The 27,240-nt window shown below is 44.5% G+C and overlaps 1 protein-coding gene and 1 pseudogene across 2 annotated transcripts in view; both read right to left on the minus strand.

Moving 5' to 3' along the window:
• Positions 1-12,443, minus strand: part of HABP4 (hyaluronan binding protein 4) — a 37,163-nt gene extending 24,720 nt beyond the window's left edge. The window contains exons 1-4 of one of the 2 annotated variants that reach the window (XM_036461363.2): positions 11,899-12,442; positions 7,723-7,885; positions 1,699-1,860; positions 1,431-1,499 (exon numbers count right to left, since the gene is read on the minus strand). In XM_036461363.2, coding sequence (XP_036317256.1) covers positions 1,431-1,499; positions 1,699-1,860; positions 7,723-7,885; positions 11,899-12,295 — 791 coding nt within the window. In that variant the 5' untranslated portion in view covers positions 12,296-12,442. Of the gene's footprint in view, positions 1-1,430; positions 1,500-1,698; positions 1,861-7,722; positions 7,886-11,898 lie in introns of both variants that reach the window. The other variant, XM_036461364.2, reaches the window with a different exon arrangement.
• Positions 4,009-4,129, minus strand: LOC118732254 (annotated as a pseudogene).
• Positions 12,444-27,240: the final 14,797 nt, after the last annotated feature.

A 27,240-nucleotide genomic window follows, 5' to 3' on the forward strand; every position in this document is an offset into this window, starting at 1 on the left:
ACACCGGAAATGGTTCGAATCCTCCCCCTACACTGAGCCGGCAGCATCGGGCCTGGCCAGCCAGGAACGCATCACTGATAGGTTAGGCTTACCTCTCCTCTTTCCTCATTCACCAAAAGTAGCACATAACTCCACTATACTGCACAGTTTTCATGGCAAATCAAAAAAATCTCAATATAAGTAAACAATTAAAAGTCTTAAGCTACGAAAAATCTCTCAAAGATTACCACCACCTAAGAGCTTTGAGTTTAGAGCTCACAAACCAATCCAAAATGAGTGCCACAGGGCACCTTTGATCTTCCCATTGGACATGCCAGTTGCTAGGAGACATACAGTCATATAGAGACATATATTGGGTGTTCACCACCCCAAGTCAAGTCTCCTCTATCACGGCTCATGCTCCCTTTTCCCATCCTACAATCCCCCGCCCCCTCTGGTAATCACCATACTGTTGTCTATGAGGGTTTTTTCCCCCACTTAATCCCTTCACCTTTTTCACCCAGCCCTCCTACCCCCGTCCCTCTAACAGCATCATTCTGTTCTCTGTATGAATCTGTTTTTATTGTTTGTTAGTTTATTTTGTTCATTAAATTCCACATATGAGTGAAATCATATGGCACTTGTCTTTCTCTGACTGGTTTATTTCACTCAATGACTCTTCAGGTCCATCCATGTGTTGCAAAGGGTTAAGATTTCCTTTTTTTTTTTTTTTTTTTTTTTTTAAGCAGAGTAATATTCCATCGTGCAAATGTACCGCAGCTTTTTATCTACTCATCTACTGCCGGGCACTTGGGCTTTTCCAGATCTTAGCTCTTCTAATAATGCTGCAATGAACATAGGGGTGCAAATATTCTTTCAAATAGGTGTTTCGGATTCTTTAGATAAATTCCCAGAAGTGGAATTGCTGGGTCATAGACAGTTCCATTTTTAATTTTTTGAGGTAACTCTATACTGCTTTCTAGTGGCCGCACCAGTCCCCATTCCTAGCAGCAGTGCAGAAAGGTTCCCTTTTCTCCACATCCTAGCGAACACTGTTGTTTGTTGATTTGTTGTGGTAGCCATCCTGACATGGGATTTCTCATTGTGGTTTTATTTTGCACCTCTCTGATGATTAGTGACACTAAGCATCTTTTCATACGTCTCTTGGCCATCTGTATGTCCACTTTGGATCTACTCAGGTCCTTTGCCCATTTTTAAATTGGGTTGTTTGTTTTCTTGGAGTTGAGTTTTGTACATTTTTAATAAATTTTAGCAAACCCATTTTTAAAAGTTATCTCACTAAACAAAAGCCTAAAATCAACCCTTATTTAAGGAACACAGTATAAAGACACTTGCAAACACAGCAGAGGACATAATTTTCATGAAAGGCAAACAAGGATGGAGATTTCCACTTATTGTAGGTTCACAGAATGCACACATTTGCAGCGTACCTGGTATCTTTTCCGGATCCCCAGGTGCGAACTCCACATCCACCCATGTTATCTTCAGTTCTGATTGTTCTACAGAAAGAAATAGTATTTCTTTAAACTGCAAGCTGGTCTCTAGTCAATATTCAATTCAGAGAAATTGATAATAAGAGCTATCTCAGGATCAGCTCTTTATAAATATAAAGTCAACTAGATATATTAATACGTAACAGATTCATACTATGTATGACTAAGGTCTTAAAGTGAAAATAACACTTATAAAGGAACTTACGTTTTATCATTTCCACCATATCTCTCAAACTCCCGTTTTCCTCTTTGGTCAAAACGATCAAAAGCTCTGTTCCCGGGACCACCTCGGCCTCTGCTCCGCAGACCCCCCCTGGGGCCCCCTCGTCCTCTCAGGGGTCTGTCCCGATCAAACCTGTCCGCTGGTCTAGGAAAACATGGTAAACACAAAGTGATGGATTAAACAGCAAAGGTTTTTTTAAGAAAAAAATATTCTAGAAGGCTATTATGGCTATACTATATTGGAAAGAATGGTGGCCTGCACAATGAATAGTTAACTTTTACTGAGCACATACTATGCCTGTTGTTGTTCTGAGCACTTCACATAGTTATTTAATTCACACAAACAAATCTGTAATATACTACTGCTGCCCAAATGTGAGGAAGGTAGGTACTTGCCCAAGGTCATATGGCTACTAAATGGGGAAGCTGGTGAGAGCAGGTCCTAGGCAGGTCTTAACACTAATCTGTAGAGGGGCACCCCTCCCCCCCTCTCTGGACCTGGTTTCCACATTTGTAAAATGAGGTTAGGACCTGGCCAGTGTGGCTCAGTTTATTGAGCATTGTTCCATGCACCAAAAGGTCTCGGGTTCCATTTTTGATCAGGGTACATGCCCAAGTTGCTGGTTCTGTCCCCAGTCTGGGTGCATGTGTGGGAGGCAATTAATTGATGGTTCCTTCTCAATTTGATATCTCTCTCTCTCTCTCTCTCTCTCTCTCTCTCTCTCTCTCTCTCTCTCTCTCTCTCTCCTCTCTCTCCTTCCTTTCCTGCCTCCTCCCCTCTCCCTTTCTTCCTCTCTCTAAAATCAATTAAAAAAACACACCCACAAACATATTTTTCAAAAACGAGGTTAAATAAACTAAATCTAAGATTAATTCCACTTCTAATACTAAATATTTAAGTTAAATTTGGAATGTCTGTATAATTTAAAAGATGGTTAAACTTCAAATTTTGGTCCCTCCCAAACACACAACCAGTCAGTGACATCTGGGGCTGAAATATCCTATGACAACCTGACTGCTATCCCCATTCTCTACATAAACGTCCAAGAAGAGCTAAAGACAATCTCTTGTTGTTAAACCCAATAGTAACTTCTGTCTTTAAGCCATGACCCCTCTTCACCATGTGACACTGCCAACCACTAATTTTCCTCTGACTTGCCTGGCTCCTCTTTCCCTATCTGTCCTTAAAAAATAATTTTTTAATAGGTAATACCCAAACATGGTACAAAATTGACAAGGTACTCCTCCTCCTGCTCCACAGCCACTGCTACTTCTCAGAGGCAGGCGATTCGGGGTCAAAGGGAAAAGCTCCACACCTTGCCTTTCTCACCTACGTGTCGGTGCTCCGCACACAGCTGCCTGCTCTTCTGGATCCCCATTTGTCCTGAAGGGTGCTGGCACTCCCAACCCCCTGTCCCCTGCACACCGCCCTGGCCTCTATGCCAGTGCTCCATGGCCCTCATTCATGTTTCCCCAGGTCTCTCTGACTCCAGGCCACAAAGCCAGATTCTTCCTGGACACCCCCCTCTGCACATCCCCAGCCCTGCAGATGTGTGACCAACAGTGACCCCTTGCTCCTCCTATGGTCCCTAACTCCCAACACAAAAGCACCCAAACCAGCTACTGGGGCCTTTCTCCACTCCTCCTTTTCCCCTGCCACACCCACCGGACCCAGGCCTGACTGCCTGCCCACTTCCCTCATACCCAGCGCTGCCTCCCTGCTGGTCACCATCACTCCACAAGGACTCCCTTCTCTTCCACTAGACTCAAAGCTCCTGAAGGAAGACACATCTTTCTCATCACTAAACCCTAGTTTAATAAGACAAATTTGTTTTTTAATTTGTCAAGGTTTTTAAAAACATCTAAAACTACAAGAAATTGCTTATTGAAATCTAATGGGGCATTATTTGTGGCTCCAATGCCAAGACGAGAGGTCTGTATCTATGGCTGAAAATGCTGCATTAAAATACTATAATAGTAGTGTGGCTCAATTGAGCATCATCCTGTACATGGAAAGGTCAAAAGGTCGCTAGTTCAGTTCCCGGTCAGGACCCAGGTGGCAGGTTTAATCCCAGATTGGGATGCATGCGGGAGGCAACCGATTGGTGTTTCTCTCTCAGATCGATGTTTCTCTCTTCCCCCTTCTTCTCTCTCTTAAATCAATAAAAACATTTTAAAAGCTACTATTCAATCACGGGTAAAAAGATACAAAACTCCCAATTCTCCTTACTCAAAAAGATAAAAAAGTAAAGAAGCATCAATCATTAACTTTATGCCAGACACCATTCTAAATAAATGTTTAAGTTGGATTTTGTCTCTAATCACCTCTGACCAAAACCAGTTTATATATATATATATTAAACTGATAAGAACAGATACTACACTTGATCTTAGCCAAAAGGCCGAGAAGCGAGATATATATAGATATATATAAATGTATATATGTATGCATGTATATGTATGTGTATATATATATATATATATATATATATACACACACACACACACACACACACACACACACTTTTTTTTATTATTGATTTCAGAGAGGGAGAGAGACAACAAATAAACATTAATGATGAGAGATAATCATTGATCGGCTGCATCCTGCACGCCCCCTACTGGGGATCAATCCCACAACCCCGGGCATGTCCCCTGATCAGAATTGAACCCAGGACCCTTCCGACTGCAGGCCAACACTCTACCCACTGAGCCAAACCGGCCAGGGCAAAAGCAAATTTTTAAATGAAATTATTGTTGAAAAATTTGATTCTATGCCTAACCAGTTTGGCTCAGTGGATAGAGTGTCGGCCTGTGGACTCAAGGGTCCTGGGTTCAATTCCAGTTGGGGGCATGTACCTTGGTTGTGGGCACATCCCCAGTGGAGAGTGTGCAGGAGGCAGATGATCAATGTTTCTCTCTTATCAATGTTTCTAACCCTCTATCCTGCTCCCTTCCTCTCTGTAAGAAAATCAATAAAATATGTTTTTTAAAAAATGTTTGATTCTATATTAAAGTACCTAAAGCAGAGTTCTAAAACAATGACCAAAGAAAAGTAAATTTTTAGTCAGGCCATAAAAGAAAAAAAGATACCTAAAAATTGAGAGGAAATGAAGCAAAACAACATACAAGGAAAATAATACCAACAGTCAAAATCAGGTATGAATTTACATGAAATCCAATCAGATATGCACAAAACTGCAAATTCATTTAAGCTATATTAGTGATTGAAACTGACCTTAAAAATAGACCTGTGTGTTCTGGCATATTTTAAGTCCTTAATCATTTTTCCTTTACTCCACAAGTTTACTCCTATCCCTAATTAAATATATTCTCAATTGCCTCTTACTTTCCCCTTATTATAAATTGTATCTTCTTTGTCACAGATTGGTGAGACTGAGGAATCCTATATTCCACTTGGGAAGCTTTCTTATATACGCACAAGCAGAAGGAAAAAAACGTGGAGCCAAGCATCCCACTTTATATACCGTCACCCACTCTTGTACAACAATCCTAATAACTAGACAGGAGTATGTTTTACAGGTAAGGGAATGAAGTTTCTATATGGGGAATGGGGAGCTGATGTTTAATGGGAACAGCTGGGGAAAGTGAAAAGGTTCTGGAGAAGGATGGTGGTGATGGTTACAAAACAATGCAAACAGACTTAATGCCACTGAACTGTATATTTAAAAGTGGTTTAGCCCCAGCCAGATGTGCGATGGTTAGAGCATCAGCCTGCAGACCAAAGGGGCAAGGGTTTGATTCCTGGTCAAAGGCATGTACCTCGGTTACAGGTTCCCAGTCCTGGTTGGGACACGTGTGGGAGGCAACCAATCAAAGTGTCTCTCTCACGTCGGTGTTTCTCTTTCTCTACCCCTCCCTCGCTTCTATCCTCTCTAAAAACCAATGGAAAAATACCTCTGGTGAGGATTAAAAATAAAAAAGGAAGAAAACAGTAATCATCTCAGACAGTAAGATAGGTAGTTTAATTTTCTTTATAATTTTATATTAGTATGCTTTCCAAATTGTTTCAAGAGACTATAAAAATTTTTATTAAAGATCTTATGGACCTTTATTAATAGAAAGGTACTTTTAAAGAAACGAAGGAACATATATTTTCTGATGGCACATGACGTAAAAAAAAATTCAAATTTCCTTGAAAGTAAAAATTCCTACAGATTCTTAATGTGATGTGCTGAGAAGGGCACAAGCATCACTTCTGTGTTATTCCTGCCAAATAAGTTCATTCCATGAGGAAATAACAAACTCAAATTCTGAGCTGTTCTACAAAACAAACAGTCTGTCCTTTTCCAAAAAAGTCAAATTCATAGAAGAGAAAGGGAGACTAAGGAGCCGTTCCAAATTAAAGAAGACCAAAGGCAATGCCCATTCTTGGACTGGACCCGGAATCTGACTTCTTTTTCTTTTGCTAAAGGACACCACTAAGACAACTGGGGAAATCTGAATAGTCTGTGGATTACACAGTTTAGAGAATTCAACAGAACTGTATTGAAGTTACTAAGTTTGATAACTGTACCATGTTTTTAGTAAATACATTTAAAATAGTTACGGATAAAGGGACATTCCTGCACCTTACTCTTATCTAAAACAACAAAGAAAAAAGTTTTGTGTATATGTGTGTTACACAGAGAGAGAGAGAGAGACTATGAATGTGTAGGGGAAAAGAAAGAAAAGGAGGAAGAGGAGTATAATAAAGCAAATGTGATAAAATGTTAACATTTAAGGAATATGGATAATGGTGTATGGAAATTCTTTGTATAATTACTGCAACTTTTTGCAAATCTGAAATTATTTTTAAAGTAAAAAGAAAAAAAAAAAAACCCCTCCATAACCCCATATCCTATCCTACCCTTACCCTAGCCTTGCTTGCATGTATGATTTCATTTAATAGGCATCTTTTCATGTTACTATATGAAGACCTATCTTATCCTTTTTAAACACTCATAGTTTTGCTACTAAAAAAACAACCCTGGAAACATGAGCTTGTGCTTTTGAGCTATAATTCTGTTATTTCCACAGAATAAATTCCTAAAGTGAGAAAAAAATAATACATAAATGCTTCCTAAAATAAGCTGCTCTGATTCAGAAGCTCTTTATAAGCATGCAGACTGGCCATTACACAGCAAATTTTAAGCAATCTCCAAAAAAGGGCAGAATTAAACCTTTTTCTAACCCGCACCTCCCACATGGTGGCAGATACACCACTTCAATGTTTTAGACATGTAACTGCTAGCGAACAGATCTGCAGAAGTCACCATCTGCTCAGCTCTCTCACACTGAGCTAGTCTGCGGGACTTTCTTGTTTTTTCGGCTTGTTTTAATGGACTCGAGTATAGTTTTACAAAGCTAAATTCTTTAGTTAAAACTTGTAAATGAGATTAGTAGTCAAGAAGTTGAAGAAGTATTGCCCAGCTGGTATGTCTCAGTGGCCCATGAACCAGGAGGTCACGGTTCAATTACAGTCAGAGTACATGCCAGGGTTGCGGGTTCGATCCCCAGGAGGGGGTGTGCAGGAGGCAGCCAATCAATGATTCTCTTTCATCATTAATGTTTCTATTTCTCTCCCTCTTCCTTCCTCTCTGAAAGCAATTTAAAAAACAAATAATAAAAACCAATATAAAATCAATTCATCAAGTCTAAAATAATACTAAACCAAAAACATAATTATATCCCTAGCCTAAACTTCAAAAAAAAAAAAAAATGTGACCACTTGAACATACTTCTGTGCAGTATTTTTATGAGAGTGCTTTTCATAGTTAGCAATAAAGACTTCATTTTTTAATTGTAAAATCATTGCCTGAACCAAGATTTAAGGTCATTTAGGAGGTAAAGGGAAGATCCTTCATGTGGCACCTAAGGTAATATGATGTGCTACTTAAATTATTCCCGGGACTGGCAGCACGGAGAGGTCACCAAGGCTAGCAGTTCTCTGAGAACCGTTCTGGCTCCTAAACCCTCCTCGCCCAGATCTGTGTGCAGTACATACTTTTCTTGTGTAACCTTCTCAGGTGTAAAGTCCGCCTGCCTCTCGGTCTCATAAGGGTGATATTCCCTGTAGGATCTCCGCTCTGCTCTATCCAGTGTCACCTCTGTCCCCCGGCTATCATTCCATCCTTGCTGCTCCCCTCTTCTAGGAGTTCGCTTCTGGCCTGCACGCAAAGAATCAGAGGGGAGAGGTGAATACAAGGTCTACAGCAGCACGTCACTCACAGGTACTTTTACACTTAACTCTTCTAGAAACCACCGTCACGGGAACTGTAGAAGTTTAGAGAAGGAAAGTTGCTTATATTACTACAGCCAGTATCGATTACTTTTTAATAAAAGTTTCAAGTTCCTATTGAATTACAGGCTTTCTCTTATGTCATGAAAAGCATGATAAAATTAAACAGACTACACCAACTAACCTATAATTATAGGTATTGCACCATGACTCTGTGATAGCTAGGATATAGATAATTGCTAAATCAATGACGTTTCACAACAGCAGCTTTATTAAATAAGCTACATCCAGAAACTTCTAAGACTAATGCCCTATACTTTAAATTTTTTTTAGAACCCCAAGTATAGTTTATCATCGGTACTAAGGTTTTTGTTTTTAAATACAGCTTATACCACTATTATCTTGCTTTTATTTAGAAACAGATTTTTCTGCTATTTCCTGGTATTTATGATCATACTTTTCAAATATGAGGCCAAACTTGTCTAGCCAAATCATACATGGGCCCATCAGCACCCAAACATGCATCTCTCACATGTGGAGCTGGCACTCAGCTGGGACGGCGACCCGGCCATTTTCCTCTCTCATCTCCCCATACTCTACTCCCCTCCAGTTCGATGCTTTAACAACTGTAAGCAGAGTCTGTGTTTGATAGGCATGCAATACCTGGTAAATATGTTTGTCATGAAGAATGTTTGTCATTTCAAAATAATATTCTAAAAGCATTTATCTTTTCTTTGTATACACTTAAAAGGCCCCCATCTCAAACATTATTTATAATTTTATTACAGTACTTTGACTTTTCTATAAATTACCCTTCGATTGGTTCTATGGCTGTAAAAGTATTAAATGTATTTCTTAAACAGCTGGTCTCCACTCCAAGTTAGACAAACAAACATGACTCTTAAGATGTTTACACGTATTTTTCCATTTTCCTACTTTATATTTTCTGTCTGAATTTTATAATTTGGGCACATTTATTAACAAAGTTCCAACACCATACAAATACTTCTTTCTTCAAAACCCAAAACAGAAAGACAACAGGGGTACAATTGTTTCCCCCCAATTCAGCGCTAAAAGATGAAGACTACAATTGAACCTAGCTGCTTTCTGTGCTGGGTCAGCAGCTCCAAGTGGATAATGCAAACACTGAATTTCACTAGCCCTTTCCACTAGAAGGCTGGCACACGCAGCTGGTTCGCTGATCTAACGCCACGCCCACGAAGGGACCACATACAATAAAATTTTCAATGAGATTTCTACAAAATAAAGTTGAACTTTGACTCAAAAACAATCATCCTGAAAGGCTAAGAAAAGTAAAGACGAAACGGCCCCCAAGGACTTCAAGAACAAAGTCATTGAGCAAGGCTCACACAGGGTCAACGTACAGTTGACTCTTGAACAACTTGGGTCAAATGAAAAGTCCACATGCAAGTGGACCCAAGTTACTCAGGGGGTCATTGTATATTGCTAAATAGTGAAGGATACTAAAAACCTCAATGGGAAAATCTTAACATTTCCACATCCTTTTGAGATTAATAAATGTTTCCATTATAAGCCAAACATGTTTTGACTTTGTTTCTTAACTACACTAAGTATTCACTCACAATATTCTTTTTTAAAAAAATATATATTTTATTGATTTTTTTTACAGAGAAGGGAGAGGGAAAGGCAGAAACATCGATGAGAGAGAAACATCCATCAGCTGCCTCCTGCTCAACCCTCAATGGGGATGTGTCCACAACCAAGGTACATGCCCTTGACCAGAATCGAACCCGGGACCCTTCAGTCTGCAGGTGGATGTTCTATCCATTGAGCCAAACTGGTTTTGGCTCTCTCACAATATTCTAACTAAATTAAATTTTTTTGAGTGTTAGAAAAGAACAGTACATATAAATTAGGGCTACAAAACTTTGAGAGTAGCTCCCTAACATCCATTACAGAGAAGCTTAGTACAGTAAGTGCATAGGCAGAAATTAATGAGCTGTTAGCTCCTGAAATAACACATACTTGAAAAAAGAACTAGAAAGACAAAATTTCCATTCCAACTACAAAATTAAAGAACTTTAATATAGTTCTCAAAACCCAGATCACCTGGTTCATGAATAATTGACAAAAAAAAGTTATCCATATACTAGATTACAAGGCTAAGTGAAAGAAGCAGACTGCAACCCAGTTTATATCATTTAAACTTAGAAAACAAAATAAAAAATAGGCCCAGCTGCAGTGGCTCAGTGGTTGAGCATTGACCTGTGAACCAGGTCAGGTGCAGCTGGATCCCCAATGGGGAGCTAGCAGAAGGCAATGATTCTCTCTCATCATTGATGTTTCTATCTCTCTTCCTCTCCTTTCCTCTCCGAAATCAATAAAAATATATTTTTAAAAATAAGAAAAGAGGAAATAATTTTGTGCATTAATGTATATAAATACGAGGTGTTAAGAATTGGAAAAATAAAGGATTTCCACTTCATACATTTCTAACTTGTTTCAAACTTTATAACAAAAATGCAGGGCATTCTTAATTTTGAAAGAGTTAAAAAGTGATATGTTAGTAACACTAAATGCAGTTTCACAGCATGAAATATCCATTCTCATTTGTTAAAATATAAAGGGAGAGGAAAAGCTTATTAGCCTTTCTCCATTCTTTTATTACTATACTATTTGGCTAAATAAATTTGAGGAAAAAATATAACTTACTACAAAATGTATATCATAGTCTCACTCTATTTAAACACTCTCATGAACTTACTGGCCTACCAAGGGGTCTTGAATAACTTTTTTAATACATTCAACATCTGTATTAGAGTGACTTATTTCCTGACTCCCAAGGGATGTCACTGGACTGCACTTTTCACAGCTCAAGGTAAACATCACCTAATTTCAGAAGTCAAAGCTCCAATACTTAAATCAGCTGTTTCCCCAGGGTTGGAAGGCACAATTTAATATTTCTGTAATTTTCCAATTTACAGTTGACATTCAATATTATATTATGTTTGGGTGCACGCGTAGTGGGAGACATTTATGTAACTCACAAAGGGATCCCCCGCTGGAGTCTACACAGTTATCACTGTATTACTGGCCGTAAGCTGAGCTTCACATCTCCGCAACCATTCTGTCACTGCCCATTTGAGGGGGGCACAATGTTGACTAAGCAGGGGGCCCTGGCGGGCAGAGCCGAGCTGAAAACGCGGCTAACGGCGGCTGCAGGGGTGGAACCACACATCTCAGTCCACCTCTCCTCTCGGGCCAACCTCGGGGCCCTGCTTTAGGCCCGCGGGCCGCACAGCTGTGCTCCGCTGGCTGCGCCCCTGATGCGGTCCCGGTGAGCCTCCCCCTCCACCCGCAGGAGCCGGTGGCCAAGGTGACAGGAAGCAGCCGGAGGGAAGCACGAGTCCCGCATCCCGCCGGCACCACGTGCGGTGTTTAAAATAAAGCCGGCTGGATGCGGGGGGCTACGGCCAGGGGGTGGGCGGAAGGCACGGGAACCCCGCGCCACCCTCAGCATCCGCGGGCGCCGACGTCACAGCCTCCGCGGTCACCGGGCCTCCCTCCATCACAGAGGCCGCTCCCCGCGCCTCCCGCCCCGCCGCCCCCGCCTCTCCCTCCGCTCCGGGCAGAGGGCGGCTGGAGGAGGCAGACCCGGGGGAGCGACCCCCCTGGTCACCCCCCCGGCAGTGTCCTTCACTCTGCCCAGCTGGAGAGGCCCGTACCCCGAGGCTGCACCCCCCGCCCCCCAAGGGCCTGGGAAAGGTCAGAGCGCGCGACGACGCCCACCCCGCTCTCCCGCCACCGGCTTCGGCCACCAGGACCCCCGGCCCCTCCCGGCCGCCCAAAGGCCCCTCCCCTCCGGGGAGCAGCGGCCGCAGCCTCCCAGCGGGGCGCGGGGCGGTGCAGAGGGGTGACCCCCGTGAGCCCTCCCTCCTTCCCGCCCGCCGCCGCGCTCACCCGGGGGCGTCAAGGGGCCCGGCGGGGCGCGCGTCCCGAGCGGCTGCGGGCCGCCCCCGGGGCTGTCCGGCTGCGGCGCGCCGGGGGCCGGCAGGCCCTTGCGATCCTTCTGGGACTCCCGCCGGCCGCCGGCCGCGCCGGGTCTGTGGCCCGAGGCCCCGGCCGGGCTCCGGCCGCCGCGCTGACCGGCCCCGGCCGCCGCCGCCGCCGCCTCGTCCCGCCTCTTGCGCTGCAGCTGCTGCTGGCGCCGGCGCTCGGCCTCGCGCAGGATGTCGAAGGGGTCAGACTCGTCGTCCAGCAGCTGGTGGAAGCGGTTGGCCACGACGCAGCCGAAACTTTCCTGCATCGCGGCGCCCGCGGCGGCCGCGGCCACGGGGCTCCCCAGAGAGCCCTTCATGCCGCCGCGGCCCTGCGGGCCCGCCGGGGGCAGCCCACGCGAGCGAGTCTCAGCGGAGCCGGCGGCGAGGACCCATCGCGCCCGTCGCTGCAGCCCTCCCTGCCCGGTGCCCTCTTTCCCCGCGCGGGCCCCCGCGCAGCCCCCGACGCCCGGCTCGCCGCGGGCAGACAGCCAATCAGAGCGATTGGACACGCCCCTTTTCCTAGCGGGCACGCCTGGCAGGCCAATCAGAGGCCGGCTTCTGTCACGTCCTGCGACCTCTATGCCCCACCCCTCGACTCACAGGGAGGGGCAGAGCTACCGGGAGGAGCGCGGAGTTTGTGGTCCAGGCAGGCCCGCATGTGTGGGTGGGTTGAGACCACTTGTGTTCTCTCTGGGACTGGACTCTCAGCGTTCATTATTGGCTACTCTTCTCTGAAGTTTGTATAATCATTTACCCATTGGACATTTACTGTGTGTTAGAGGTTTTGGCCAGCGATGAGGGCTGCGAAGAATTCACCACTAAAAGGAGAGAGAGCGCCCAGCTGGCCTGCTCAGTGGTTGAGCATGGACCTATGAACATGAAGGTCGCAGTTAGATTCCTAATCAGGGCACATGCTCTGTTAAGGGCTTGATCCCCAGCGTGGGGTGTGCAGGAGACAGCCAGTGATTCTCTCTTATCATTGTTGTTTCTCTCTCTCCCCTCCCTTCCTCTCTGAAATCAGTAAGATGTATTTTTTAAAATAATAAAAGAAGAGAGGAATGTAAACAGAAAGCTTATTTTTACTTTCCCCAAAGAGAAAGAGCTGTGCTAATCAATGTCAGGGCAAAGAACAAAAAAGCTGCCCTTCCTTTTAAAGCCTTGGGCAAGGAAGGCAGGGAGGTTTTTCGGCTGCTGCTGTTGCTAAGTGACATTGAGAAGACATCAAGAGGAGTTGTCTTTGTTAGTTCTTTAGGAAACAATCCCGGCAGATGTCCTAGGGAGGTGTCTTATGATGATGTTTCCTAAGTCTGTATAATATTCTTAGAGCAAGAGTTGTGAAGTGTTTAACAGAGGCTTGTTTGAAGGGAAATGGGAAGAGAACTTTCTACTAATTATCCCTGGGTTGTAAACCAGCAGGGAGAAGTGTATGCAAGAATGTAGCCTTGAAAGTAACTTGTGTTATAGTTTGAACAGAGGGCGTTTGAACAGAGGGAATGTTTGAAGAGAGGAGCTAACAATCTTGAGGTTTAATTACCAGGTGCTGCTCAGAAGTCTGGAAGGCTACAGCAAAGAAAAAGAAAAGCCTTCTTTTTCCCCTCCTCCTAACACCATGTGCCAGGCATTATGTTGTAGGAGATACTAACTCTGTGATTTATGGATTTCTCAGTATATCGACAGAAAAGTGCCCCGAAGGAAAGGCACAGACTTCCCTACGAGGTAGAAAAGGAACCCGAAGCTTCCCCTAGCAAGTGCTGATTAAGCTGAGCTGCCATCTGAAGGATGGCAGGAGCAGGAGCAGGTGGGTCCATACACAGCCCAGGCACGTGCTCAAAGAAAACCAGTGAACTGGGTTGCAAAGAGGGAGGGCCTTATTTGGTCTGGTCAGGTCATTATTCTAAGAGCAGTGAAAAACAAGTGATAAATGTGAGCATTTCTTGAAAAGGCTACCCTGGCTACAACACGAAGGGCATGGACGGAGGCCAACCAAGCAGAAGGTTGCTGCAGAGCTCCGGGAAAGAGCCGATGATGGCAACTTGGACTAGAACGATGGCAGTGGAGGTGAAGAGAGTAGTAGATTCAAGAGCTATTTTGCAGGTTTTATCAACAGGACTTGGTGAGTCACTAGATGTGGATGAGGAGGAGGAAAAGGAGGGGTGAGACGACGCCTGTTTTTCTGGCGCAGCTGGAATGGTGGTGCTGTTCACGAAGGATCAGAGCACCGGAAGAGAACGCTGATGCGAATCCTGAGTTTACCCTGAGCATGCTGAGGTTTGGGGTTTTGTTTGTTTGTTTTTCTTGTGGCCTGGAATTCAAAGAACACCAAGCTCAGGCCTGGCCGGACGGCTCAGTTGGTTGGAGCGTCATCCTGTACACCAAAAGGTTTCAGGTTTGATTCCCCATCGGGGCACATACCTAGGTTGCAGGTTTCATCCCAGGTTGGGGCGCATATGGGAGGCAACCAAATGATGTTCATTTTCATATCGATGTTGCTCTGTCTCCCTTCTGTTAGTGTTTTGGATGGTGACATAGGCTGTGATAGAATTCACAACTAAAAGAAGAGATGCAGAAAGGAAGCATATTTTTCTTTCCAAGCAAAGAAAGAGCTGCTGTATCATTAGTCAATACAGGGCAATAAACAAAGGGTGCCTTCCACTTTTAAACAATAATGGCTACCCTAACTAGTTTGGCTCAGTGGATAGAGCCATCAGCCTGTGGACTGAAGGGTCCCAGGTTCAATTTCAGTCAAGGGCACGTACCTTGGTTTGGGGCACATCCCAGTAGGAGGTGTGCAGGACGCAGCTGATCCCAGTAGAGGGTGTGCAGGAAGCAGCTGACCTTCTCCCTTCCTCTCTGTAAAAAATTAATAAAATATATTTTTTCAAAAGAGTAATGGCTGCTGTTGCTAGGTTACAAGAAAGGGTGGGCTTTGTGTTGAAGTTGAGCTGCTGACTTACCCGCTCAGGAACCTACCTACCTTAGACTTATTATTCCATAAGGCAATAAGCGCCATTATTGTTTAAGCCACTCTAGGTTGTATTTGTTTCGTGGTCCAGAAGCATCCTGTTAGAGCATCTTGCTCAGGAGCACTCTTGCCCTTTTTTTACTTTCCTGTAGTAGCAAATGGAAAGGGAACACTTAATCCTAACTGCTGCCAGGTCTGTGTTTTACTCACCAATTTTATTTCATTCCTGAGGAGGTCAGGGATGATGTCTGTCTTACTCATTGCAATGTATCAGGTGTACCAATTAATAATGCAAATTTTTTTTCAATAGATGAAGTTGCAAGTATGTTGATATATACGTGATTTGATATGTATGCTATTTTGTTGTATTGACAGCAAGCTTCAAAGCTTCATATGTCATATTTTCTGAAGGTGTTTACATCAAAGATATATTTATGCTTAAAAATGTGGAATCTCATGCCATAAAAAGAGCATTTGCGGGAAGTTTTAATTCATTACTTTATTTTGAAGAAAAGTGCTGCTGAAAATTACCTTATACTTCGGGAAGCTTATGGTGAACATGTTCCATCTCAAGATACTTGTGAACGCTACTTTAAGCACTTCAAAAGTGATGATTTCGATGTAAAAGACAATGTCCAGGTCAACCTAAATAGTTTGAAGACCAACAATTACAAGCATTATTGGGGGTGAAGATGCATGTCAAACTAAAAAACAACTTGCAGAAAGATTAAACATTGTTCAGCAAACAATTTCTGATCATTTAAAATGGGAAAGATTTTAAAGGAAAAATTATGGGTGCCACATCAACTGAACAAGAGACAGATGGAAAACCTAAAACTCATCAGTAAAATGTTGCTTCAACAGCACGAAAGAAAGTTTTTTTTTTTTTTGCATTGAATTGTGACTGGCGATGAAAAGTGGATTTATTTTGAGAATCCCAAATGCACAAAATCATGGGTTGATCCAGGTCAATCATCAACATCGACTGCAAGGCCGAATTGCTTCGGAAAGAAGACAATGCTCTGCGTTTGGTGGGATCAGGAAAGTGTGGTGTACTATGAGCTTCTAAAACCAGGTGAAACCATTAATACTGATTGCTACCAATAACAAATAATCAATTTAAACCATGCTTTGATAGTAAAACAACCAGAACGTGCCAGAAGACACTGCAAAATGTGGTAAAATGCACATAAAACTTATTATTTTGACCACTTTAATTTTATAAAAAACTTATAAAAAACTTATAATTTTTTATAAAAAACTTATAATTTTGCTTCATTATAATGCACCATCACACACTTCAAAACCAGTTAAAGACATGTTAAGAGATCTTGCCTGGGGAATATTAACCCACCCGCCATGTTCACCAGACCTTGCTCCTTCAGATCACCACTTGTTCTGATGGATGGCACATGCCCTTTCTGAGCAGCACTTCAAAAAGTACAAAGAAGTGGAAAATTTGGTCTCTGAATGGTTTGCCTCAAAACAAGAAATGTCTTTTGGGACGATATCCACAAATTACCTAAAGATGGGGGAAATGTGTAGTTAGTGATGGACATTACTTTGAATAAAGCACTTTTGAAGTTTCTCTTGAAATTATCATGTTTTCTTTGATTATAAAATCTGCATTATTTTATTGTATTTTTAAATATATTTTATTAATTTTTCACATAGAGGAAGAGAGAGGGATAGAGAGAAACATAGATGTGAGAAAGACATCGATCAGCTACCTCTTGCACACCCCCTACTGGGGATGTGCCCACAATTAAGGTACATGCCCTTGACCGGAATCAAACCTGGGACCCTTCAGTCCACTCTATCCACTGAGCCAAACCGGTTTTGGCCAATATCTGCATTATTAACCGGTATACCTGGTATATTCCCAGTGTTTAGCATGCTAAGTGGTTGTACAGTAGATTCTCAGAATTTGCTGAAAATCTGAAGATTTTAAAATATTTGGTCATCTCCTGCTTAATCAGCATAGGTTTATGATTCAAAGGCTATATTTTTTACCCAAAAGAGTTGAGAGCAGGTGCTCAAACAAATACTTGTTCCTGAATGTTTGTAGCAGAACTGATCACGATAGCCAAAAGATGGGAACAACCCAAGTATATAACAACTGATGAATGCATAAACAACATGTGATACAATGGGTTAATGTTTGGCTCTAAAAGGGAATGCAGTACTGATACCTGCTGTAACATGAATGAATCTTGAAATCATTATGCTAAGTGAGAGAAGCCAGACGCAGATATTATATGATGGTATTCATATGAAATGTCCAAATCCATAGAGACAGAAAACAGGTGAGTGGTTGCCGGGGGTTCTGGGAAAAGGGGATGAAGAGTCACTGTTTCATGGCCATGAAGTTGCCTTTTGGGGTGATAAAAATTTTCAGCAGTTACCAGTATATAGTGTGGCAGTTGCACAAATGTGAATGTGCAAAACGCCACCGAGTTGTACACTTTAAAGTGGTCAAAATAATAAGTTTTATGTGCATTTTACCACATTTTTAAAAAGCATATATTTTACCATTAGACCATGATTTGTTCGTGGTTTCTGTGCTTCAGTTTTCTGTAAAATGAAGACAATAATTCTATCAACTTTAGAGGGCTATTGTGAGGTGTTGGTCAGTTAACACAAAGCGTTCAGCACCATGCCCAGCACAGAGTGTAAATTCTCGGTAACAGTTATCAACATGGCTAATATCATCACCATCATCATTATAGTTTTGAATCAGACCTAAGACTAGGTAGAGTCCTAACAATACTACAAAGGCTCTTCATACAACAGGATCACCAGATGCACCAGGAACCATGCTTGGAGATGCATCGCCTCAAGCCGAAGTTGCTGCTGGCATGTTCAAGCTGCCCATCACCAAGCCACACCATCAAGGAACCATTGCCCCTGGAGAGACGGGCCTGTCATACTCCTAGTGAACATCTGGAGATATGCCACTCCCCCATTCTCCTCCAATCCTTTCCAAGATAGCCAACCATGGCAAATTCTTAAGGCATGCCCTGCGAACACGCCATTCTAATTTCCAAATCATACGTGTTTTAAGCAGTTACCAGTCAACCACTCCTGGTTGCTTCAGGATTACGAATACCCTTACAACCACTGAAATAGAGATGGTGGCCTCTCGCTGGTAACAGCTTTTATGGGGCTAAGAAGTAATGTGGAAGTTGCTGATGGTAACTTTTTTTTTTTTAATAGGTTACTTGTCTTTTTTTTTAAGTTTTTTTTTTTTTTGCTTGTTTGTTTTTTAATATATTTTATTGATTTTGTACAGAGAGGAAGGGAGAGAGATAGAGAGTTAGAAACATCAATGAGAGATGCCCGCAACCAAGGTACATGTCCTTGATCGGAATCAAACCTGAGACCCTTCAGTCTCCAAGCCGATGCTTTATCCATTGAGCCAAACCGGTTTCGGCTGATGGTAACTTTTTAAGCAGCCTCCCATTTTCCCCTGACCATCTTTCTGGGAGACTGAATCATGAATCCATTCCTAAAATACAACTTTACCACATTAGCATGAGCTACGTGTAACATTATGTGGAATGTGGTCAGTTGAATAGACTGAACTTTCTAATAATTCAAGATATAAAAACGATCTCTAATAATTATAAAACCAAACAGAAAAAAAAAGAAACAGATAAAACACACACACACACACACACACACACACACAATCATATAGCTTAGAGAATAAGGCATACAAAAAAAAATCAGTGAGGTGTGGATGCTGAATCATACCACCTTCGCTTCCATAGCCATTGCTTATTGGCACCCGTGGAAATGCAGTGAAGTTTAACTACCTACAAAAGGTAGATTACATTGAGTTACTTAACATATGAGTTCCATTAGGAGTAATAAAATACACTAACATCTCCCATATTGACTTAAATACACAGAGCAGTTCCGAGTTTAAGAAACAGGGAGCTTTATTAATTTTAATTACATGCCGGAGTAACACGTGGGTGAGGGCCAAGGCAGAGGGCCCTCGGCTGTACAAGGTGTGAGTTTCTGTGAATCACCACAGAGTGGCATCCCATTTACTAGTTTTCCAAGTAGATGACTCTTATCTCTGCTTGCCTTTTCTCTCTCTAAAATTAGGATGATCATCATCAGCCCTGCACTCCTCATAGTTTGATGGGGAGATAAAACCAAAATTGTAAAATTTAAAAGGTAAAATAATTTACATTTCTTACCATTGTTTCCACTTGATAATATATGCAGGAACGAAAATATTTTTCCTAACTCCAAGAGTGTTTCATCTGTCCTTTATGCCTGCTGAGCTGATTGCAAGAAGATCAATCAAATTATAGTTTCTGGGTTAGTTGTTACAAGGTTGATAAATGAATTCGAATTTGGTTTCTCACAGCAAACGAATAAAGCAAGTACATAGTCTCAAAGTTAGGAGTTGTGGAACCTACACCATTAACAATCCAGATGCTGTAAGAGGACTTGTAGCAAGCCCACGTCCATTCATCATGACCAGACAGAGGATGCTGACATCTGGAGAGGACCATGCCCGACCTACTAATGTCTGCGCTCCTGTTGTCACTGAGCTTCTTCCAGCCTCTTTCTGGTGACGTGATGTGACAGCACCACCGAGCTGTGGCTCCTCAGAGCACTGTGCCCATAGCCCAGTCATTTCATTCTCTCAAAGTTCCTAATATGAACATTTTGATATAAGTTATAACTTTTATCGAAGATGAATTATTAATAAATAATTTTGAATTTAGAACTTTTTAGTCTCACATTTCTTCTGGATTCTTATAGTTGTGGGTGACAGAAAACCTACCTGGAATAAATAAAACACAGAATTTAGTTGGCGCGCGCGCACACACACACACACACACACACAAAGCCAAGAATGAACCAGGCATAGCTTGATTGGGATAAACCATGTAAGGGCCTGGTCTCTCTCTCTCTCTCTGCCCCTCCCACTCTCTCTGCTTTATTTTCTTCTGCAGTGGTTTCCCTTTTTCTAGTTTCTCTACATAGATGGTCCCACCAATGCTGTGTTTAAGACTTGCAGTTGTCAGCCTGGCAGGAAAAGGAAGAGGACCTTAATGTCAACATGGGCAGGGGTCCCAGAATTGAACTGGTTACTGTAACAAATGGTATTTCATTCTCTGATCAGCCAGGCCCAGATCACCAACCAGACCAAGCTGGAGTCTGGAGTCAACCCCCTAAACACTGAGACTGAGTGGGAGCCATGGTCCCCGAGGGAAATGGTCTCCACTCCCAGCAGGCAGGGCTACAGGGCTGGGCAGTTGGGCGGTGACACGGAATTCCCCACGGGCAGTGACCAGCACGGGCATGTGGTTTGCATGCTTATCGAAGCATTGGACTGACGTGTCCTGCATTGCACCTCATTCATTTCAACGTCCTTTCCTTTCCTTTTCTGCTCTCATCCTCAGGGCCTGGAAGGATGTCTTTCATTCAGGAAATATTTGCTGTGTGAGTGAATGATTTTCTTGTTTGTACATTTTGAATGTGTAAAATAATATCAAGTATCCTGGTAAGTGTGGTTCAGTGGTTGAGCATCAACCCATGAACCAGGAGGTCGCTGGTTGGATTCCCGGTCAGAGTATATGCCAGGTTTCAGGCTCAGTCCCCAGTAGGGGGTGTGAAGGAGGCAACCGATTGATGTTGATGTTTCTCTCTCATTGACATTTCTAACTCTCTCTCTTTCTCTCTCCCTCTCTGTCTCTAAAAAAAACAAAAAAAAACACCTAATTAAAAATATAAATAAAACAAATCAATGTGTGAAAATTAATTAATACATGCTAGGTGATCAAATAGATGTGATATTGTTTCTTTTTTTGGAAAGATTCATTATTCTGCACATGTGCTAATAAGACATAGCTGAATTTTATATAGTGCTTACAAGATGGGAGCCATCATTCTACTAAGTATTTTCTACCTGTTCACTCAACCCCTGTAACAACCTGAGGAGGGAGATGCTTGTGCTGTCCTGTCTTACAGAGTGTGTGCCTCAGGAAGTGCTGGAGCTGGGGTCTTGAGTGCAGGCAGTGTGGCTTCAGTCTGCACTGCTACCCATTCTCCTTTCCTACTGAGTGCCACGCTAGCAGCCAGGATGTGACAGGACTGGCCTCTCTCCTTAAAGAGCTACGCAAGCAGGGAGAAGGTATTATTGTGAACATAAGCCCATCAGGGGAGCTGAGTGGGGGGTTTATAATTATAACTAAAATGGTGAAAAGCAACGATATACTTAGATCCTCCCTTAAAATAACCTTTTGTGGGATAAAAACTATATGTATACATGCTCAGTCTGAAGGGACTAAAGATGTTGAAATAGGGCTGCCCTTCTGATCGGATTAGATTTCAGAAATGTATTAGAAAGTAAGCCGACACCTCGCTCTCCAAGGATGGTCCATCCAGGGACAGCAGCTTGTTAGGAATGCACACTCTCAGGCCTCCCCAGAGCTGTGAGTCAGAACCCGCACTTTACAACCTCCCTAAGAGACGTCTGTGCGCAGGGGAATTAGAGAAGCAGGCCTGGAAAAGACAAACGGGCAATTGAATCTGTCGGGCTCGTTGCTGGAAGCCTGGTTGTCTTTTGTCGCTGACATGTTTGGCATTATCCAGTGGCGGGCACAGCTGAGGTGTGAGCCTGGGACCAAGGCGCCCAGTGAGGAAGGTTGCCTGGCACCCAGGGAAGGAGGGAGATCCGGGGCCAGCAGGGGGTCGGGCAGCCTCAGGCCACCTCTCCCACCATGAAGTCCTCCCCCGCGTGCATTGAGGAACTTACCACCTGCCGCAGGTTCAGGGGGAGGAGTTGGGAAGCCTCTATGAAGGCGGGGAGTGTAGACCAGGTGAAGGATTGAGCTCGTCCAGGGAGAATTACATGTGCCCGTAGGCAGGACCTCGGGAGCCTCCGATTGGCTGGAACTTTTGTACAGAATGGCAACATATGGGCTACACCAATAGGGAGGGGCCAGACCTTGAATAGCTTATGTGGCATTGTAAGGAGTTTGGACTTCACCTTTTAAACTTAGCGTGTGTCACCAGCTTTTTGAGGGTTGGGAAGAATGAACTTTATTGCTTTGGGTGAAATTATACTCTCATGAAAAGAAACTAAAACTACGAAAAACACAAAGAAAGTAAAACGCATCTGAAATCTCATCACCCAGAAATAACCACTGCCAACATTTCCTAAGCATTCTCTAGTCTTCTTCATACATGTGCGCACATGTAGTTTTACATATCTACTTTTTTTTCACTCAAGAAAGTCATAGACATAGTTCTGTCAACAAATGCAGCTATGTTATTATTTTAGTGGCCATATGCTAATGCTTTATATGTCAGTTTGGATCCAATCAGAAGACAGAGGCACATAGTAATTTAAATGGAAAATGTAATACAGAGAATATTTAAATTATGACAGAAGAGTAAATATAAAAGTGGTAAAAAATAAATAAAAATAAAAATAAAATAAAAAAAGGGAAGAAAGGAAGGAAGGAAGAAAGAGCCCTAGCTGGTTTGGCTCAGCAGATAGAGCGTCAGCCTGTGGACTGAAGGCTTCCCGGTTCAATTCCCAGCCGAGGGTACATACCTCAGTTGCAGGTTTGATCCCAGTCCCTGATCCGGGCACCTGCCTGAAGGCAACCAATCCATGTGTTTCTCTCACATCAATGTTTCTCTCTGTGTGTCTGTCCCCCACCCTTCCACTCTCTCTCTAAAAATCAATGGAAAAATATCCACGGGTGAAGATTAACAAAACAGAAAGCTTAACTCTGTGCCTGGTTTGGCTCAATGGAAAGAGTGTCAGCCTGCAGATGGAAGGATCCCAGGTTCAATTCCAGTCAAGGGCATGTACCTTGGTTGCAGGCTCCTTCCCAGCCCCGGGCCCTGATCAGGGCCTGTGCAGGAGACAGCCAATAGATGTGTTTCTCTTACATCGATTTTCTCTCTGTCTTTCCTTCTCTCTTCCACTCTCTCTAAAAATCAATGGGAAAATATCCTCGGGTGAGGACTAAAATATTGTAAAAAGTGGGAAGAGAATCCTAAAGGCTGTCCTAGGATGGAGGGAGGAGGGAGGAAGAACACGGTTGGCAGGGAGCCCAGGCTCCCTGAGAAAGGTGATGTCACAGCCCACGGATGGTGGAGAGGTTCGCCGGTGGTCAGGGCAGAGATGGCCACAATCCCTGGGAATGCTGGAGCAGCCTCCCAGGCTCAGGCCAGTCAAGGCTGTGCGGGGGTGCGAGGGTGCACCAGGGAGTCTGGAGCCTTCGTCAACACGGCTGGAGCCAGAGCATGAGAGACCAAGACACTGCATGGAGCAAAGCTCAGCGATGGGCCCGCTCTGTGGCTACAGCTCCAGGCCTGGTGTGCACACAAGAGGCAGCCGCCTGGGCTGAAACACAGGCCCATGCCTTCTGGGCTCCTGGCTCTCCTGGCCCTGCCCCGAGGGCCACCAGAGAAGGTTCTCTCAGGCAGTAGGGGAAACTGCATGGAATATGGATTATACAAGTAAGCTGTTAAAAAAAAAAAAAAATGAAAGCAATAACCAAGCCCCATCTGGTTTGGCTCAATGGATAGTGCGTCGGCCTGCAGACAGAAGGGTCCCGGGTTTGATTGCGATCAAAGGCACATTCCTGTATTGTGGGCTCGATCTCCAGTAGGGGGTGTGCAGGAGGCAGCCAATCAATGATTCTCTTTCGTCACTGATGTTTGAATCTCTCTCTCCCTCTCCCTTCCTCTCTCTGAAATCAATAAAATACTATATATGAAAGCAGTAACCAGATCTTATGTGTCATTGTATTCTTATAAGTAACACAGGGCTCGGCGCGTCGTAGGCACTCAGTAAGTGTTGGTAAAGCTAAATAAATAAATAAAACCCGCTAGGAGTTAGGCATTGGGGGGGGGAAAGGCACGCTGTGCAGCAGCCTGGCTACAATCCACCCCAGAACTAGAAAGAGAAAAGCTCCTCCTCTCCCCTTGTCCCCCCAGCACCCACCTCAGCCAGAGCTCAGCATCTGCTGGCGAGAGAAAATGTTTGTAAGGGCCCAGAATCACTTTTGCAGAGCAGGCAATGAAGGACGAATTAGGGAAGCAGTAAATCAGTCACTGGCACAATGTAGTGCCCTTCACCCGTTTTCTACCGATGCATGTTTTGGTGTTTCACCATTTTCAACAGTGCTGGCACGTATGACCCAGACATACATAGTCTCACACTTGAGTGATGTTTCGAAGAGACTTTTTTTTTTAAAATATATTTTATTGATTTTTTACAGAGAGGAGGAGAGAAGGATAGAGAGCTAGAAACGTAGATGAGAAATACAGACCAGCTGCCTCTCGTGGGATGTGCCCGCAACCAATGTACATGCCCTTGACTGGAATCGAACCTGGGACCTTTCAGTCCACAGACAGACGCTCTATCCAACTGAGCCAAACCGGTTTCGGCCTCGAAGAGACTTTTAAGTTGAGGCGATGGATAGGAGATTTACAGCCCATTCTTGGGTTGGTCAAAGCCATGGTTGGCTTGGGGAAACGCCATGGAAATCAGAAGGGCCCCATAGGTGCCCACGGGCTTCCTCTGGAGCTGCCCCCCCAGCTGCGTTTCTGGGAACCATTGACGCTCCAGGGAGGACGTCTTCACACGCCCAGGCCTCTTCTCCCACCTCTGCACCGTCAGCAGAGCCCACGCCGGGAGAGCCACCGGCCTTGCCCCGTGCGCAGGCCCTGCCCCTCCAGGCCACAGCTCCCTCTGCTCCTTCTTTGCGTGGCGCTGAGGGGTCCACTTTCTCCCCTTAGGAAACGAGTTTATTCTCCTGGGGAACATTTTTAATGTGTTGCGTTAGACTCCACATTGACAGTGCTTGTACACAGAATTAAAAGTCCTCTAGGGCCCATCTACCGCATGGAAGGCTTATCCTATACTCCCCTCTCTCCCCCAGTTTCTACCTAGAAACCCCTCAAATACACCCTGTTAGTGTTCGTTTCTTACAGACACACCTCCACTCCTTAGCCAGCAGAGTGACCACATCCTGCCAGGGGGTCCTTAGAAGGATCCAGAAAGAGGTGCTGTCATCATGTTTTATCCAGGAGGAAATCACAGTGAAAAGGCCCAGAGCATTCGCAGAAGGTCACAAAGGTAACGAGCAGCAAAGCTGCTTTTGAAACCAGGCCTCCAGTCCAAGTCCCAGGTGCTTTCCTATTTTAGCGAAAATACACTTAGCCCGAGGGGGGAAAAACCCAGGAGGCTGCTACCTTCTGTGTTGGTTCATCAAGTCTCAGCAAACCCCAGGGGCTCTCAAGACCCCCTCGGAGGTCCCTGCCCTGAATCCCACGCTGCCCAGCGGCCGGCCCTCTGGGGACCCTCCTGCGGAACCCGAACACCTTCCCACACCCTCAGAGGTCGTGCCCCTCCAAGGCCCCGGCTCTCCTCGGGCGTTCCCAGGCCCGGCCAGGAGCTGCCGGCAGCGGGCAGTGGTGGCTTTCCAGGGGATGGGCCCTGCGCTCACACAGCATTGCTCAGACACGTGTGCAGGCCCAGCCCGTCAGCACCAAGCGAAGACATCTGCCAGCCTCCCTGAGTGTCAGCTGTGTGTTCGGCCTGCCATGAGGCAGAGGGGCAGGTGCGGATTCTGCCCCTTTATCTTTCATTATTCACCCCACAGGAGTCGGCCATCCTTTACTTTTTGTTGTTATTGTTGATCCTCACCCGAAGATGATTTTTTAGAGAAAATGGAAGGGAAGGAGTAGAGGGAGAGAGAAAGAAAGAGAGAGCATATACCTCGACTGGGGTGAGGGATCAAATCTGCAACCCAGGTACGTGCCCTTGACCGGGAATCGAACTTGAGACCCTTTGGTGAGTGGGATGATGCTCTAACCATTGAGCAACACCCACCAGGTCAGCCATCCCTTATTTTTTATTTTCTCATATATACACTATATATTTTTTTTCCTGATTCAGTGTTTACAGATATGAAAAATAAAAAAAGCCCCAAATGTCACCAAAATATGTGATTAAAAGAAAATCCTCATAATTTGTCCATCCACCCCACGCTCTCAAAAAAAAATTATTAGGAACCATTCGGCATTTAAAAACACACACATACGTAATGGACTTCATTTTTTAGTGCAGTTTTAGATGCACAGCAACATTGAGCACCAGGCACAGAGGTTTCCCATATTCGCTCTGCCCACCCCGAGCACAGCCTCTGCTGTAACATCTCCTCAGGCTGGTCCATTTGCTCCGATAGGAGTGGAGGGGACGAGGGTTCGCAGTGAACTCCACTCTGCGGTACTCAGCAACTGCGAAGCCCCTCCCTGGCTGCGCCGGCGCTGGCTGTGACCCGCTCACTACACCAAGGAAGAGGGCATGGTGCTGGCCCACTCTCGGCCTCGCCTTCAGAGGACCAGCGCTTCCATGTCCTCTTTCCTTGGAACTCTCCTTGGAAATCAGCTGTCAAGCTGCAAGAAAGCCCACAGCCACGTGAAAAGGCCCCTCGGAGAGGAGGAGGGGAAGGAGCGAGACTCAGGGGCCGGAAACCAATCTCTGTTGCATTAATAGAGGCGTGGACAGGAAGCGGGAAGGCTGGTCAACAACCTTAATTGCTCTAACCTAGGGGTGTCGAACTCAATCAGAGAAGGGGCCAAAATCTAAAATCCAGCCTAAATCGTGGGCCGAATGGTTTACTGAACAGTCATAAACTGTCATTGTGATGGAAACGCAGCGGAGTGCAGTGATGACAGCGCGGTGCGGGCCACATTGCAAGGCCTGGCGGGACGGATTTGGCCCGCGGGCCTTGTGTTTGACACATGTGCTCTAACCACTCACTGTTTAGTTGAGATACCTCTGTTTGTCTTATGTAAATTTCTGTTATTTCCTGTCTAAGGGCTATGGGTGTTTCCCACAGCTTCAGTAAAAGGGATAGCGAGGCCAGAGCGGGATAGTCCTCTTACTAGAGGTGGGCTCCCGCCTGGCCCCCAATATCGCCAAATTAGTACTTTTCTAGTCTCTTTGCATTTGTGTGTGGCCTTCTCCTGGACGGGAACCCTGAACCACACGGGATGTGAAAGGGTTCACTCAGTCATTCTTGTACCACTGGCGTGACGCAGCCTGCCACGTGACTGCAGCTGCGGGAGACCCGCCACGCAAGCCCAGCAGCGCTGCCCGGTGGAGCCCAGCCAACCCACAGGCCGTAAGATAGTAGCCTGATGTTGTTTGGAGCCATTGAGTTTTGGGTTTGGAGGTGACTAGGCTGTGATGTGAGTGATGCAAAGATACCCCATGTCCTGGATATCCTCCCAGCGGCGAGG

The sequence above is a fragment of the Pipistrellus kuhlii genome, unplaced genomic scaffold, assembly GCF_014108245.1.
Source record: "Pipistrellus kuhlii isolate mPipKuh1 unplaced genomic scaffold, mPipKuh1.p scaffold_m20_p_36, whole genome shotgun sequence".
In the NCBI taxonomy this organism is placed as follows: Eukaryota; Metazoa; Chordata; class Mammalia; order Chiroptera; family Vespertilionidae; genus Pipistrellus; species Pipistrellus kuhlii.